This window comes from Cricetulus griseus, chromosome 3 (genome assembly GCF_003668045.3).
Source record: "Cricetulus griseus strain 17A/GY chromosome 3, alternate assembly CriGri-PICRH-1.0, whole genome shotgun sequence".
NCBI classification, from domain to species: Eukaryota; Metazoa; Chordata; class Mammalia; order Rodentia; family Cricetidae; genus Cricetulus; species Cricetulus griseus.
The window spans coordinates 38811520-38826547 of record NC_048596.1 but is presented as its reverse complement, the minus strand read 5'-3'; the positions used below and the strand labels follow the sequence as shown (position 1 = coordinate 38826547).

At 40.5% G+C, this 15028-nt stretch overlaps 1 protein-coding gene across 21 annotated transcripts in view; it reads left to right on the top strand.

Annotated features, from left to right (window-relative positions):
• The window catches only part of LOC100770216 (transient receptor potential cation channel subfamily M member 3), an 809714-nt gene that overhangs the window by 291607 nt on the left and 503079 nt on the right, over nucleotides 1-15028 (top strand). For 16 of the 21 annotated variants that reach the window (XM_035441905.1, XM_035441925.1, XM_035441922.1 and 13 more), the window contains exon 1: nucleotides 3661-3837. The exons of the other annotated variants lie outside the window; for them this stretch is intronic. In XM_035441905.1, coding sequence (XP_035297796.1) covers nucleotides 3661-3837 — 177 coding nt within the window. Of the gene's footprint in view, nucleotides 1-3660; nucleotides 3838-15028 lie in introns of those variants that run through there. 21 annotated transcript variants of the gene reach the window in all.

The following is a 15028-nucleotide window of genomic DNA, read 5'->3' as shown; positions in this document are numbered from 1 at the left end:
GAGCAAGGCAACTTATAGAAGAAGATTTTACTGTCTTCTCGGCTCTCACTAATACTGCTTCCTAAGCCTTTCTTACAATTCTCAAACACTTTGCTATCCAGAGAAGATGGTTCTGAATTATACAAGAAAGCGGGCTGAGCAAGCCATAAGCAGAGTTCCTCTGTGGTCTCTGCTTCAGGTCCTGACTCCAGGTTACTGCCTGAAGTTTCTGCCTCTTTAAAGCAAACCTTTCCCTTTCCAAGTTGCTTTGGTCATGGTGTTTTTCATAGCAATAGAAAGCAAACTAGGACACCATGGTTTGTACATTCTAATCTACCTGGTCATTGTGCCTTCCCTGTGTCCTTAAGTTTTCAAATTAGCTCCTCTATATTAAAGGAGTATCAAGAAGACTGAGTGTGATCCACTGTTCTATCAAAGTGTCTTGACTTTTCCAGAGAGGGTCTTAAAGGATAAAACATAGACTGTCTATGTAAGGACTTAGTAACTGCTCTGAGACTGAACTAAAAGATGACCAATGGGAAAGAAGCTTGCATAGTATAAAAGAGATTGGAAATATGTTGAAAGACACGCTTTAAAATGAAAAAAAAAAAAAGAACCAACCCCCACTTGCTACTTTTAGGAATAGCGAAAACTAATTTGACCATTTAGATTTGTAAACACTCACAATCTTAACAGTTAAAATGAGCATTGTAGATGTATGAGCCATTAACTGCCTCAGCCAAGCTTCCTCTTCTCTGATTTTCCTTTTAGGGTCCTCTCTGAAAGCATGGGGGAACTCATTCTATATGAAAAATGAGGAGGGTCCTGGAAAACCCCTCTTTCCATTTATGACAGCAAATAACCCTGGCATAAATTACTCCAGTGACGGGAGGATGCCCCCTTAAGCCACTCATTCTTTTGATCTTCATCTCCTTTGCTGTGTAGCCTCTAAATCCCTGAAGGTTTTGTGCTCTTCCCTCTAATGACCTCTAGAGAGGATGTGACACCTCCCCCTTCTCATTTCACACAACTCCTATGTTTCCGACCAAAGTTATTCTTAAAAAATTAAAGGAGCTAAGAGGCTCAAAAGCTGTGGTTTCAGGAAGATGCTTTCGTTTCTGTGTTGTTCTTAACACTTTGGGACAGTGTGGGGCAAGGGTGAGCAACTGTAATGGTTTTTCCTATGTGTCACTGGAGCTGACTTCTCACAGCTGAGAAGAAACCACTTAAGGGCCTTTAGTAGCCAAAAAATGCTGGCCCCTGGTAGGCTCACTGAAGGTGAAGTTTTGCAATCTGATGACTAGCCTTCTGTAAGAAAAGGCTAAGGGAAGTCCCACTGCCATTTCAGTCTTCTGCTTTCTTCTTTACATCATTTACTAAACTCTGCATAACTCATAGAAAACATCCAGGTTTAATTTGTCTCACTTGATTTCACTACCTGGTACTGCAAACACACACACACACACACACACACACACACACACACACACACACACACACACACACACACACAAAGTATCCTTAATGAAAAATGTCAGTGGGTGCCTGTGGTCCATGTTGCCTAGAATGGGGCCATGGTAGCAGGGGCTTGGGAGGGACCAAGCACTGGTCTCAGCATTCCACTGGCACTAGCCCATTTCATTTCACAAGATCCTTGGATATATAGCTGTATGGTTGCCTCCATTTTAGAGATAAAAGGCTCCAGTTCACAGGGGAGATGAGAAAACTGCCCAAGGCTGGGGTCAGGATTTCTAAACTCTGAACTCTGAGTTTAGAATTCTGGAGGCTAAGTGAACCTCAGTGCCATGCCACAGCACAGTGTGAAGGACATTCTGAACTCTTGTTCCATCTTTTATTGCAATTCTTACATCAGAATAAAGGCCAGAAAAAAATGAAGGTTTATTCTTGTCTCAAATTGTGAAAGAAACAAAGCAGAAAGCATATCTTTGCAGCTCAGTAATATGACTCGAATCCAGGCTAATTTCCCTGGACTTTATTTGTTCAATCTGTGAAACAGGCATATGATAGCAACTTCTCTGGAGGGCTGCCATTGGTGTGAGTTTATAGGATGTCAAATGCCCAACACCATGCCTGACATACATACACCCTAGCTTGTTAACAGTTTAAAATGTCCTTCACCCATTATGAAAATAGGATGGTGACAGAAAATGAACCGTGTGTGAGTTCTGTTAAATTGATGCTGCTTTAATAGAATTAACCTGATGCAGGGATTCTTCCATTGCAGTCAGTGGTTCTGCAGTCCTCTGCATCTCTGACTCTGGAGCACTTTAGGAAATGGTGCAGTGGTGCAGGTGTCAGGTGTCTGCCACGTTCTTTGTTCTTGATCCTAAAATGCAGCCTCGTATCTCTATCACATCTGCTCTAACCCCTCTGGATTTTGTCCCAGAATTCACAGCAGTCATGGGAGGGGGGATTACCCATTTCTTCTGGTTAATTAAAAATGGAAAATCTCTACAGTCGCTGGGAGGGAAATGAAGTGGGAAGTTTTAAGTACCCTGGCAATGCTTGAAGGGAGAGGGTGTGGGAATCTCCTGGGCAGAGTCTTTGGTCAATGCTACCACTAAAGTTTAAAGCCTTTGGGGGTGGGCAGTCCAGCTGAGGGGTATGACACAGCCACCCCTCCCAGCCCTCGTCTAAGTGAAATTGTCCAATGTCTTCCTTTAGATGGAAAAGTTCTCTTTTATTCTTTTTCACCATGGGAGCTTTACAGATTATTTACCCCAAGGCAGCTACACTCTTTCTTAAAGCATCCTTGAAAAATTATTGGGAAGAGGGGAAATACTTGAGGAAACCATCTTCTGTGGACAGTGTTGTATGTGGCACTTTAAGGGTTAAGCTTCCTTGCAAGAGGTCTGTCTTGTAGGGATATCCCCCAATTTAGAAACTACTATTGCTAAAATGGTAATCCACGAATGCATTCTTTTGCAAAGCTTTCTACAACAGGGATAACTCCTTGTTCCCAGCATGTGTATGTGTGAGTTTGACTCAGCCTCTACTCATCTATCATCTATATGGTGCTTGTATCAGGGTGAAGACTGTCAATCACAGTTAATAAAAGACCCCAGAACACAGCAGGGATCTCCTTTTACTATAGATCCATTTTACGATAGCTCTCAATTTATTATGTCACACAAATCAAAAAGGAAGCATTTATCTTATCATTCAGAGGCATCCCTTCTCCCTCCCAGTGTCCTAGCCCCTCCCCCTGCGCCAGTTTCCAGCCCCTCAAAGATGCTTTGTGCAAGAAAGTACAAGTTCTCCTTCTGGCTTCATTTTTGTTCCTTTTTGCTCTCCTCCTGGCTCCCCCCCAAAACAAGAGAGCAAAGCAAATGGCCCGGGTTCCCCCCCAGTGCCTGACCTGCGTTTGCTGGGAGGAGAGCGGGAGAGGGAGCGCGCATTCTGGAGCAGGCTGCTCTGACTCCGACCACAGGCTGTTTTGTGCAGGCTGTCCCTCTCCTTCGAAATCAAGCATCCCCTCCCCGAAGCAGCAGGCAGTGTGCCTCCATTCGGCCACATTTGGTATGCATGAGCACGGCTGCAGGGAGAGGGGAGGTGGCTTTCTTAAGAAGGTTCAGGGGCTCAGGAAACGCCACTTGACTAGACTCCCAAGTTCCAGGAAGCCTCTGCCCTAATGGAATTTGCAGGTGTGATGACCATGGGATGCCAGGGCCGTGGGGGGCCGTTTATTTTCTAGGCATTGCCCAGATTTTCAGTCTCTTGTCTTCCCGGTGGAATTTGGAAGGGGTCATGAATCAGACTGATGCTTCTCGACCCCTAAATTGGACCATCAGGAAGCTATGCCACGCAGCCTTCCTCCCATCTGTCAGACTTCTCAAGGTACTGTAACTTGCTGCTTTGAATGGCTCTTACTGTGCTTTTCAGGTCTAAACGCCCAACTTCGCACTTGGGCTGGGACGCCAGTTTTGGGGCGTGCGAATGCATGCAGTTCTGGCTGTGTTACCCATGGCTGGAGAGAGTTCCCAACACCCCTACCCCACCCCCACCCCCACCCACCCTGAAGGATGGCCTGAGCTTCACTAGGGAATTAGATATGGTCTCAGTAATGGGGCTACCTGTGTGCACCCCCACCTTTCTTAACCATTAGTCTGCCAAAGAATGAATTCACTTCTTGGGGAAGACGAGAATAATAGTGAGCATGAAATCTCTTCCTAGTCTGCATTTGGCTCCAGAGCTCATTTTCTTTCCCTGGGGAAGCCCTTCGACCCACTTTCTCTTAAATGGAACCTGAGAGAACAAAGGATTCTCTTCCTTACTTTAAAATCTCCCTGGCCAGGTGGTCAGTCAGGTATAGACAAAGAGAGAATGAACCTTATCACATAGGGACTTTTTAAAAGCATGATCATTTCTATCTCTTGGTCTTTGGACTGGAGTCAGTGTGAGAAAGTATTGTTTCGCATGCATTGGAGGAAGCCGGTCTCTAGCTCACGAGTTACACAAAAGATTCCTACTACACCTGAGTTGCAGTTGCTAGTTGCGTCCAGTGTTCCTGTTTCTGGAAGCAAATGTATTGAAGACACCAAAAGTCCTCACAAGTCCATAGGAATCTACCTTCATCACCTGCCTGGCAGGGAAGGGCACTGTGTGTGAAGGTGCTGAAGAGAAAAGTATTGCTTAGCAAAGAAAACGTGCTAACCCTTTGGGGGGTGGGGCGCTCATGGCTGATGTTTCACGTTAAAGTTTGCCAGGCAAGGCAAAGCCTTAATTCTCCTTTTCCTATTATGTATGATTTTTTAATTTAATTACTAGTGAGCATAGAGGGAATTTGCTACAATGAAAGAATGATGGATCAGCCCTGAATACACCGCTCTGATTTTTTTATTTCTTTAAGGTGGAATTCTGGTTAGATTTGATGTGGACAGATCTAAATAACTAAGTGGTGCCTCAATGACAAGTATGACCCATTGTCTCAGTTTCCCTGACTCTGTAAAACACAAGCTGGTATTAACTTTCACCAAGTGTGCCCCCAAGAGCCCTTCAAACCTTATCTTATGGTTGTCATGGCAATGACTTGCTTCCCAAGGAATATTTGGAAGGAAGAGCATTTGGGGGCATAGGGAGTGGGAGAGGTTTCTACACTTATGCATGCTTGGCTGTATTGAAGCAACTGTGTAATAGGGCATGAAAAAGAATGAGGCCAGAGAATTAACAAATGAGTGTGAATTTCCCTCCAGATTTAGTAGTCGATCAAGATCAGGAAAAAGAATGTTTTGGCAAATTAACTATGACTGAGAAAGTGAAGTTCTTTGGTCCCATGTGCAATAAGAACTACCTTTTCAGTTAATTCCATTCACTGGCTTGAACCCAAAGTGATGCTTTTTAACTCGTCTTAACAGATATATGTATATATTATTAATGAATACTCAATGCATTATTCATTAGTGTTCATTTTAAAAATAGAAACTATTATTAATATACTCATCACAAAGCCAGGAGAGAAGTTTGTATTTGAGATAGATTACTTACTTTTAGAAGAACTCTGTCATCTTTTAAAATTGAACACACACACACACATGCACACATACACACCACAGCCAGGAGACGGATGCTTGCATTTTCATCCTGCCCCACCCTTCCATTTATGCCATTTATTAATGTGGTGCTTGATAACAGCTTCATCTAATAAAGGGCATTAGTGAGCTTCCTTTCCCTGATTGCAGCATCAGAAGGGGGAATGCATTTCATTAGAGAACTTTCTCTCGAAATGATATCTGTGCATTGGAGAGTGTAGCTACCCCACGAGACTTCAGATAGTAAGTACATTTCAGAAATCTCACAAGGAAAATAAAGCGATGCCAAATCCTTTCAGCAACATTTAGGCAGAAATACCAACTTCTTTCGGAAGGCAGCTGTGCCCACCACTAGACCACCCAGCTGCTTTTGAGTAGGAGCAAATGTACCATCTACGAGAACACAATGGTGTGTGTTTTCCCCTCTGGGTTATTGTGGCCCCATTTTTGCTCTGCTTAGTACCTATGCATTCTTCCACTGCTTTTATCTTCTGTGTGAAAACTGGAAGCAATTTTTTGCATAATTTGCATCTTTGGTAAATGTTCTTCTTGTCTCAGTCTAAACATTAAATATTCAATAATGGTTTTTCTAGCAGTCTCTTACTTACTCTCTGCTCTCTGCCATCCTTTTGCCTCAGACTCCACTCTCCTCCCCCACGCTACCACCGTCGTATTAATTTTTGGACAGGCTCTCTGAGCATCGGGAGTTATTGAAACCCTTAGCTAACAAAGCCAATCTCCAACTCAACAGGTAATTTTTGTTCCTCTTTCCACTGTCCTGATATGCTGTGCCCTCTTACATGCCCTGAGACTTGCCAGGAAATGTAGTATGGGGCCTGATGGCCTGATTAGATCTAGTTAAATGCAGATCACTCATCAATTCTGACAGCTTGGGTTCAAGCTGATTTCTTTTTTCATTCTTTCCCATGTAAATGTATTGAGTATTTATTTTTTTATTTATTCATTCATTGAGTTGTTTGTTAACTTACTTCAGTGCCATATGGATAGTCAGAAATAGCTTCATGTATAATTTCTTTTTATTTCCCCATGTTCTGGTGGAAATGGGGTGCTAAGGAATTAGGAAGAGAAGACAGTCCTAAAACATGAATTAAACGCAGCCAAGTGTTGGAATGCACTTATTATTCCTCCTGAAAACATTTCATTGTTCTGTCCACCCCAAAGCAAATTTTGAACATGCCAATTGACTCTCATTCTGCATTTGGAGCCGCATTTGAAAATAGCACTTGGAAATGAATGTCTGGACAGGCCCAGGGTGATGATAGCCAAAAGACAGAGCTGCTTTGAAATGGATGCCTTTTAGATGGGACCCTTTCCAGGCGACTTATCCTCTGCTGTAGTTGCTTCATTCTTATGTGGTTCAAGACTTCATCCTACTATTAATCACACACACAAAAAAGTGAATTTAGTTTCAGTGACAGAATGTTCTTAGCATATTTCATATTCATTATCAGGTCTGTCTCTGCCATTGTTTTATTTAGGATATTTTATTTTGGTAACTTGTGTTGAGTTTGAAGATTATTTTTAGGGCAAAGAGTATTCTTAGAAGTGAAATCTTGGCAGATTTTTTGAAGGGAAGGCTTCTGGAAAATGGGTTGCATTGGAGCGAAAGGAAGAGCTATGTACACACATTGACCGAACACATTTATGTCAATTTGTTAATCAAGAGCATCTGATCATCATGACTCTAAAGATTTTGGACACTTTATATTGAATAATGCTATGCTTTGAGTGAGCAATGTCAAAAATAGGATAAAAGGAGGGATCAGTGGTTAAGAGCACTTGCTGCTATTCCAGAAGGCCAGAGTTTGGTTTCTAACACTATTGTTGGGAGGCTTACAACTACCTCCAATTCCAGACCCTGGGGATCTGCCTTCTTTTGGCATCTATGATCACCCATAGATACATGACACACACAACATACAGACATAAAGCGATAATCTCTCTCTCTCTCTCTTTTGATTTTTGAGACAGGGTCTCTCTATGTAACCCTAACTGTCCTGGAACTTACTATGACACCCAGATTGGCCTCAAAGTCACAGAGATCCACCTGCCTCAGCCTCTTTCCCAAGTGATGAGATGAAAGACATGCACCATCAGATCTGACTTAAATCTTTTAAACACAGATATAAAATCTTATTTGGGAAAGGTAAGTCTAACTACTGTGTCCAATTTCCACTGTCTTTCTATCCAGCTCTGTGACCTTGAGGCTATATAGTTTCCTTGTAACATGGAGTTCTTTTTAAAATGAAGGATTTCAGTCTTGAAGAGATGCCATGGTGATGCCCTTTGGTGATGTCTGCATTCTCCCTGGGAATGGAAGAGCACATTATATTTGGGTTAAAAGGATTGAATATTCTAGTGGAAAACAGAAATGAAATAATAGTGAGATTCAAAGCACAGAGGGTCTTGTCTACAAAGAAAATGCTTTAGACCATTATCGAAAAACAGATAGATATAGTAAATGTTTGCAGTGAGGTGATTGCCAGATTCAGTATTGTATACTCTGGCTTCAGAATCAGACTTTGTGAGACATGGTTAAGTAAAAAATGAACAGCAAGATTAGAGACCTGAAGAATTTCTAAGAACTTGAGCTAAGACCAAACTAATAGAAGTAAATTAAATAGGGGCATGTTACATTAATCATTTGTGTCTTTGGGAATAACCTGGAATAATCTTTGAGTTTCCATCTTTGGTATCTAATTGGACAGAAGTCCCCAGGACCTAAGAACAAAGGTTCCAAGAAATAAGGGTGGAGTTACTTTGTGATCCTCTTGATGAGCTAGAAAGAAGAGTCACCTGCTAATTAGTTGGGATAGAAGTCAATACTGTGCTACTCTGTCTCACTCATCTCATTGACTGTGGGTCCTATTGAAGCAGAGACTTTGAAGTAAATGGTCCACATTTAGAGTGGTATCATGTCTATGTTATTTACTATAACGTGACATCACCAATCTCATTAAAATAACGTATCATTTCACCAATTAATGTCCCCTCCTTGCAGCCCAGTCTTTTGAACCTCAGCTAGTAATTGTTCTATTTTTCTCTCCTTTCTGACTTTTATATATTAGGATTAATTAATGTTACCTGGGTAGCTAAAGGGAATTACTTGTGAGAGCAGTGATTCCACTAGGAGATAAGGGCTGAAGTTTTATGCTCTGTATTTCCTTATTAAGTTATCCCATGGCCATCATACCATTTCTGAAGCAAGATCTTATTGAACAAAGAGATTTTCTGTGTACTGTATAATGATGGTGGTCCATCCAGAAAAGAACTGAGCCTCAGTGATCTCAAGTTCTCAACAAAAAATTATGTAGAGAATCATTTCAACCTTTGCTTTTATTTATGTTTTTGAAAGAGGGTCTCACTCTGACATTGGCCTTGCATCACCACACCCAACTTTCAATTTGTATTTTAAGATGATTTCCCAAAGTCTTCCAATCACAAATAAGATTCATATCTTTCTTTTCTTTTCTTTTTCTTTCTTTCTTTTATTTTATTTTTGGTTTTCAAGACAGGGTTTCTCTGTGTATCTTTGGAGCCTGTCTTGGAATTCATTCTGTAGACCAGGCTAGCCTTGAACTCACAGAAATCCACCTTTCTCCACCACCACAGCCCAGCTTCAAACTTTTCTATGAGAGGTAGAAGAAGAAGCAAATACCAGGTTTTGCTTGGTAAAGGAGGTCACAATTGAATCATAGTAGTGATCAGTGGTTAACTTCAAGCCAGCAATGAAACACACCCCTATTCATTCCATCTGTACACGATGTAGATGATGGTGAGGGAGCCCAGAGAGCTGGCTGTGGATCAAGATCTCTAAGAGCCTTTAAGATGGGAAACATGAAGAATACCTCTTTTGGGGAAAATAAGGTGTGATGTTAAACAGAATTTTAATGCTACACATAAAGAAAGCTTTGTATTTCCATCTCATAGAGTATCAGCCTCCAATTCCTTTAAGGAAAAAGTGAGAAAGAAATGGTAAGAGGAAGAAGAATGTGGCCAGACTGAAAGCTCTGGGGACTGTCTGATGCACTTCAGATGGTGGCCCCCCTCATGCTGTACCCCATACCACGTGACTTGGCTTTGGGTGAAATGTTCCCAGACAGCCTGAGGAGAATTTCTGAGGCCAGAAGAAACCTTCTTGTTGCTCTGCAATGTTCTGTTTCCTCTATTGTAGACAGAAGAATAAAAATCTGTGGTCATGGGGATGAGGGAGGAAATGGTTGGGATGTCCAAGTCCAGGGCCACCTCACACAGGGAAGCATGGGGTCACAGCAGTGTTCCTGCCAAGCTCTGTCTCAGCCTTTTGTGGTGACTTCCTGCTTCTGCACGGGGCTTCCAGGACTATCCTCTCCTGGCTATTGGTGTAACCTCAGCTGGCCCCAGAACTCCAGACAGCTATATTACATCTTTCCTTTATATCATACGATATGAATAAGTCTAAATATTCAATAAATGTGTGTTGAATAATCAGAAAAATGCATCAATTGTGAAAGATACATGAAATCTTAAGACTATTTAACCATTATCTGGTGAGCCACTGAGAAGAGCAGGTTACCCAGCCTCATCTCGGAGTTATTGATTCAGTAACTAGGCAAACATCCAGAATTTACAGTGTACCTAGTTCTGGGCCCTGTGATTTGCATCTTCACTAGCTCTCCCAGTGAGCCTGTTGTCCAAAGCTCTTATAAGAATGGAGCCCATGTTGAGGGAAGCAGAGCTAGAGGGGAGCTTTCTTCAGTGACTTGTCATGTGCTGGCATCTGGGCTGAACAGATTTTGTGTTAGTCAACAGTGGAAGCAAAGGGTTTGAAGTAAACAGTTCACAGGCTTTCGGAATGTAATCATGAAATATCATGTACAGAGAGAAATAAATTGAGTTCAGCTGCCCTGCTTTGAATTGTAGATAATGCAGCATCGTAATCTGAAGAGATGTTTGTCCTCGCTCCTTTAATTTTCTGCTTATTTATATGATCATTTGCCTGTCTTTCCTTATGCATGGTGGAGTCATTGATAAAAGTTTGTACTTTATATCTTCTTGAATTTATTTGAGACATGGTTATGAGCAGAGCTCTCAAAGACGGTATTAGTATTTAAGATTCTGTTATGTTCCTGTAGAATTTGATGATTGTGATGCACATTCTATGTGCCCCTTAGATTGAAATTATATTTGGTAGCACCCCACAAGGGCAACCATAACTGATGCCCTCAGTACAAGAGGCTCCAGGGTCCTACCAAACCTACTTGACAGTCACCAAACCATCCAGTGATGGTAGACAAGCGTGGGGCAGAAGAGAACACTTAGTGCTTCTGTTTGAAAAGGCATATTCAGATTTAAAATTAAATCCATTCATGGAACTTTTAAATGATGCATTCTACTAAATATTATATATAGGAGAGTGGAGCTAAACAAAACTGCCCTTTTTCCTGCGCACATGATTTGACTCTGGACATTCAAGGGAGACCTTTAAGTTTTAGAACACATAAAGTTTGTGTTTAAGTACATTTGGGAATTCTGCTCCAACTGTTGGCTCTGCTCTACTTGATTTTCAGACACATAACTAGTAATTGTAGTTTGGGGACAGTATTGATCTATTGTATTTCTTTTCTTATAAATAAAGATATTTCAAGATTTAATGTAACTGTAGATCCTGGATGAGTTAAGCCAGTAAGAGAAGAAAGAAAAGGAGAGGGGCAAAGGCAGGGAAGACAAAGGGAAAGTCAGTAAAGTCAGTAAAGAGACATTGGCTCATTAAATTATGCCTCTGGTAGTACTGCACCTCAGTACCCGATTTTATCATTAAAAACTGAGCACTTGCTATCTCTCTATACATCTATGTAGGTTCATCCTTCATCTGCATCTTGTAATTTCTTGTGTTCACAGAGCACTGAAGGACTATTATACTTGTTTCTTAAGGGATCACACAGGAAACCTAATTTGCATGCTGAGAGGAGGGGTATAGCCCATTATCCAGGGTTAGAAGAGAGGACAGCACTTCAGTTTAATACTTTACTTAAGATGCTATACACTTTCATGGAAGATGACAGAGAAACCTTAAAGAAATAATCCTAACTCTGACTTCTGCCTCATCCCGTGGCTCTTGCTAAGCTAGACAAGTCCTCCAGAGTCACCTTTGCCTTGGGTTTCCTCCTGCTTGCTAGAGCCACTCATGAACCAGATCTCTCCAACTAGAAAACCAAGGTTGATGCCTTTTCTGTCTTGCTTTGTTTTTATCCTTACATAATCTGAGAAATAGTCCTGCCAGATTTTCTCCTAACTGTCTCCAAGCCGCCCCCTTCTGTCTATTCCTAGTTCCCAAATTTGGCCTCTCTGTTTCTTAGGCCCAAAATACTATAACTATCTCCAGTCTTGTCCACCTGAAATTGTCCCTTCCCACACCCCCGAGAATGGTCCATTTGAAATGCAAGTGAGCTGAGGCTGGGCTGTGCCTGTGTCTGATGTTCTTTGATGGTTCTTCATGTCCTGTAGAATAAAATCTGAACTTCTTGACCCAGTAAGTAAGGTCTCCCATGATCCAGCCTCTTCTACTTTTCTGACTTCATATGTTGCTCCAATTGTAGAGTTCTTTATAGCTGATCTTCTTGCACAAGTGATTTTCATACCTGGAAAATCTGAACTACACCTTCTCTTCGCCAACTTCTGTTCATTCAGCTAAGCAGAATGAGTTCAGAAAACTATCTCCTGGATCTCCAAAAAAAGCAAGACGGATCTCTCCGTTGCATGTTTATAAAGTTGATCACTGTTCCTTCTCCCCAACCAATCCCTACTTCTCAAAGTCAGGAAACTTATTTCATTCAGTTTGGTAAAGGGACATTTAGTAGAAAACCTTGGACAGAGTAGGTGTGAAATGAGCTATGCTTGCATAGGTAACAGTTGGAGGAAATGAAGTCATGTGCTGGATTGAGGCATGATGTTGCTACTTGGAAGATAGAATGGCATTACAGTACCTTGGTATTTTTGGACAATTAAAGGATATTTTGAACTTGGGGTTATTTACTTTATGTATTCCTTACATTGAAATATTAAGTAATTAAATCAATAGTCAGTCTAGTGCTTAGTAAAAGCAGTGCAAAATGACTATGAACTCAAGAAGACACTAAGTAGTTCAGACAAGGTGTCTGTTTTAGTAATACTTGCTGAAAGAAAAGTGAGAAATGAAATTACCTAATTTATTGATTCTGTTAGAGTGAATGTAGTCCTTCATTTAGTAAGCTAATAGAACTTATTTCCTTTAAAAATTTTCTTGGCTGTGTTACACTGTGATATTAGTACCTAGAAAGTAATATTAGAAGGAGAAGAGCATTGGCAATCCTATTGTGACCTCTCCTGATTTACCTTTAACTGTGTGTCTGGCAAATAGCTAGAGATAACAACACAGGTGCTATCCTACTGAAATATTTGGGTATTTAGATGTACATGTGATTTGGGATTTACTTTCCTGAGTGCATTGGAATATGTTACTACATGAGTTATTATAGATCAATGTCAACTGGAAATCTCACTTTATCAAATTCAATAAAGAAAAATAGATGAAAATTATCTACCTTATGGAAGAGATTAACATTCTTAGGAAATAATCCAACTGTTGTTGGTTAAAGTCAATAGCACATGAGACTAGATAAATAGTATGTAACTATCTGTGGCATTATCTCTGTCTTCTTGCTGGATGAAAATGTTACATAGAGTGAGCTATCAGATAAGTATTTGCTCTACAGTGGCTTGGATGATGGCTGGACCATGAGGGGTCTGGCAGTTACACTTGCAGAAGTGTCTTATGCTTTGAGCACTTCCTTACACCCTCAGTAGTTTCCTGGCCTGAGCTTTCATCCTTCTGTGCTATAAGACTTGTAGCAGTGCCTTTGGTTTCCATGCACTACATATTTAAAGCAGAGCCTTCACAGTTCCAATTGAAACTGTCTCCTCACATTGACAAATAAGATTCGCAGTGAAACAGCATCCCAAGGTGACAATGGCTTCTGTACAAGTGTCTTTTTTGAAGATAGTTATATTAAGTCTTGGTTAGGTCAGTTGATTTTTCTAGACTCTCAAAAGACATTTCTTAGAGTTGGGAAGGGGATGCTCTAACTTTAGACATGCTTTTCTGCTTTAAAAAGGCTGGAATTCAGCTCACATTGAGAGAATTAACTGGTCAAGTACTATTCACTAAATATAGAAAGACCAAAATTATTTCCTCATCTTACTGTCAATCACCTCTTATAAGAAAAGTGAATGTGACCAGTTTCTGTGAAAGTAAACATTCCATAGTGTTGCTTTCCAAATTGAAAACAGGATACATGTGTCAGTTTGATTGATAAATCAAGTGAAATATTTAAATTGTATCATTGTTTTGTTCTATAATAACATCTAATTAGAACTGTCAAAGAAAGTGCAACACAAAGTTCATTTCAATGAGTACATGAAGGCATTCTACTTCAATATGATTTTTTTTGCATGGCATTAGCTCTTGAGAGCAAGGATAAGAGATTAATTAGGGAGTTACATGGGGGGTATCTAATTTAATTTAAGGATTGGTATAACTAGACCTAAGTTTTGGTCATTAACTTCAGTGTGATCAAATAGACATTAAACTGAATTAGAGAACTCAATTAAACTATTTTTGAGTAATCAAGAACAGTTTTACCTTTAGTATATCTAAGTTTTCTCATGTGTAATGAGAGAGAGTTACACCAAGGCCAGTGAATTTTTTCTATAAAAAGCCAGATCATCAATATTTTAGGCTTTGTGGATCATATAGTCTCTGTTGAAACTGCTTTGTAGGCAATCAACTCTCTGTATTGTGACAAGCAACTCTCTTACACTGTGGCCCAGTATCAGCCAAAAGATAGAATATAACAAATGAGTGGAATTGTGTCCCAGTAAAACATTCATGAGCACAGAAATTTAAATTTTATATAATCTCAAATGCCATCCAATATTACTCTTACTGACATTATTTATAAGAATTTTAAATGCCAAAACAAGTATTTTTAGCTTACCAGTTATAGACAGAGGGTAAGTGGGGCATGTCTGTAAACCACAAGTTGTCATCCATGACATGAGGTCACTTCCTTCTCTAACATTTTTAATTGGATGTTTCATTTTATTTAATATTTTTCATACAATATATCTTGATCATGTTTTCCTTCCCGCCAACTCTTTCCAGATTCTTCCACCTTCTTACCCAATCTCATGTTCTGTCTCTCAAAAGAAATGAAAACAAAAACACCAATAAAACAAAACAAAATGCCAAAAATGAAACCCCCACCACCTTCCATCCCTTCTACACACAGGCTTGAAGTTTGTTTTGTGTTGGCCAACTACTGGGTATGGGACCTTCTCTGGAGTGTGGGTTGATACCCGGTGACATTACAGTGGAGAAAACAGATTGTTCCATTTCCCAAGAGGTATCAGTTGCAAATAGCTTCTTCGCTAGTGGTAGGACTTTGTGTCTACTTCCTCTT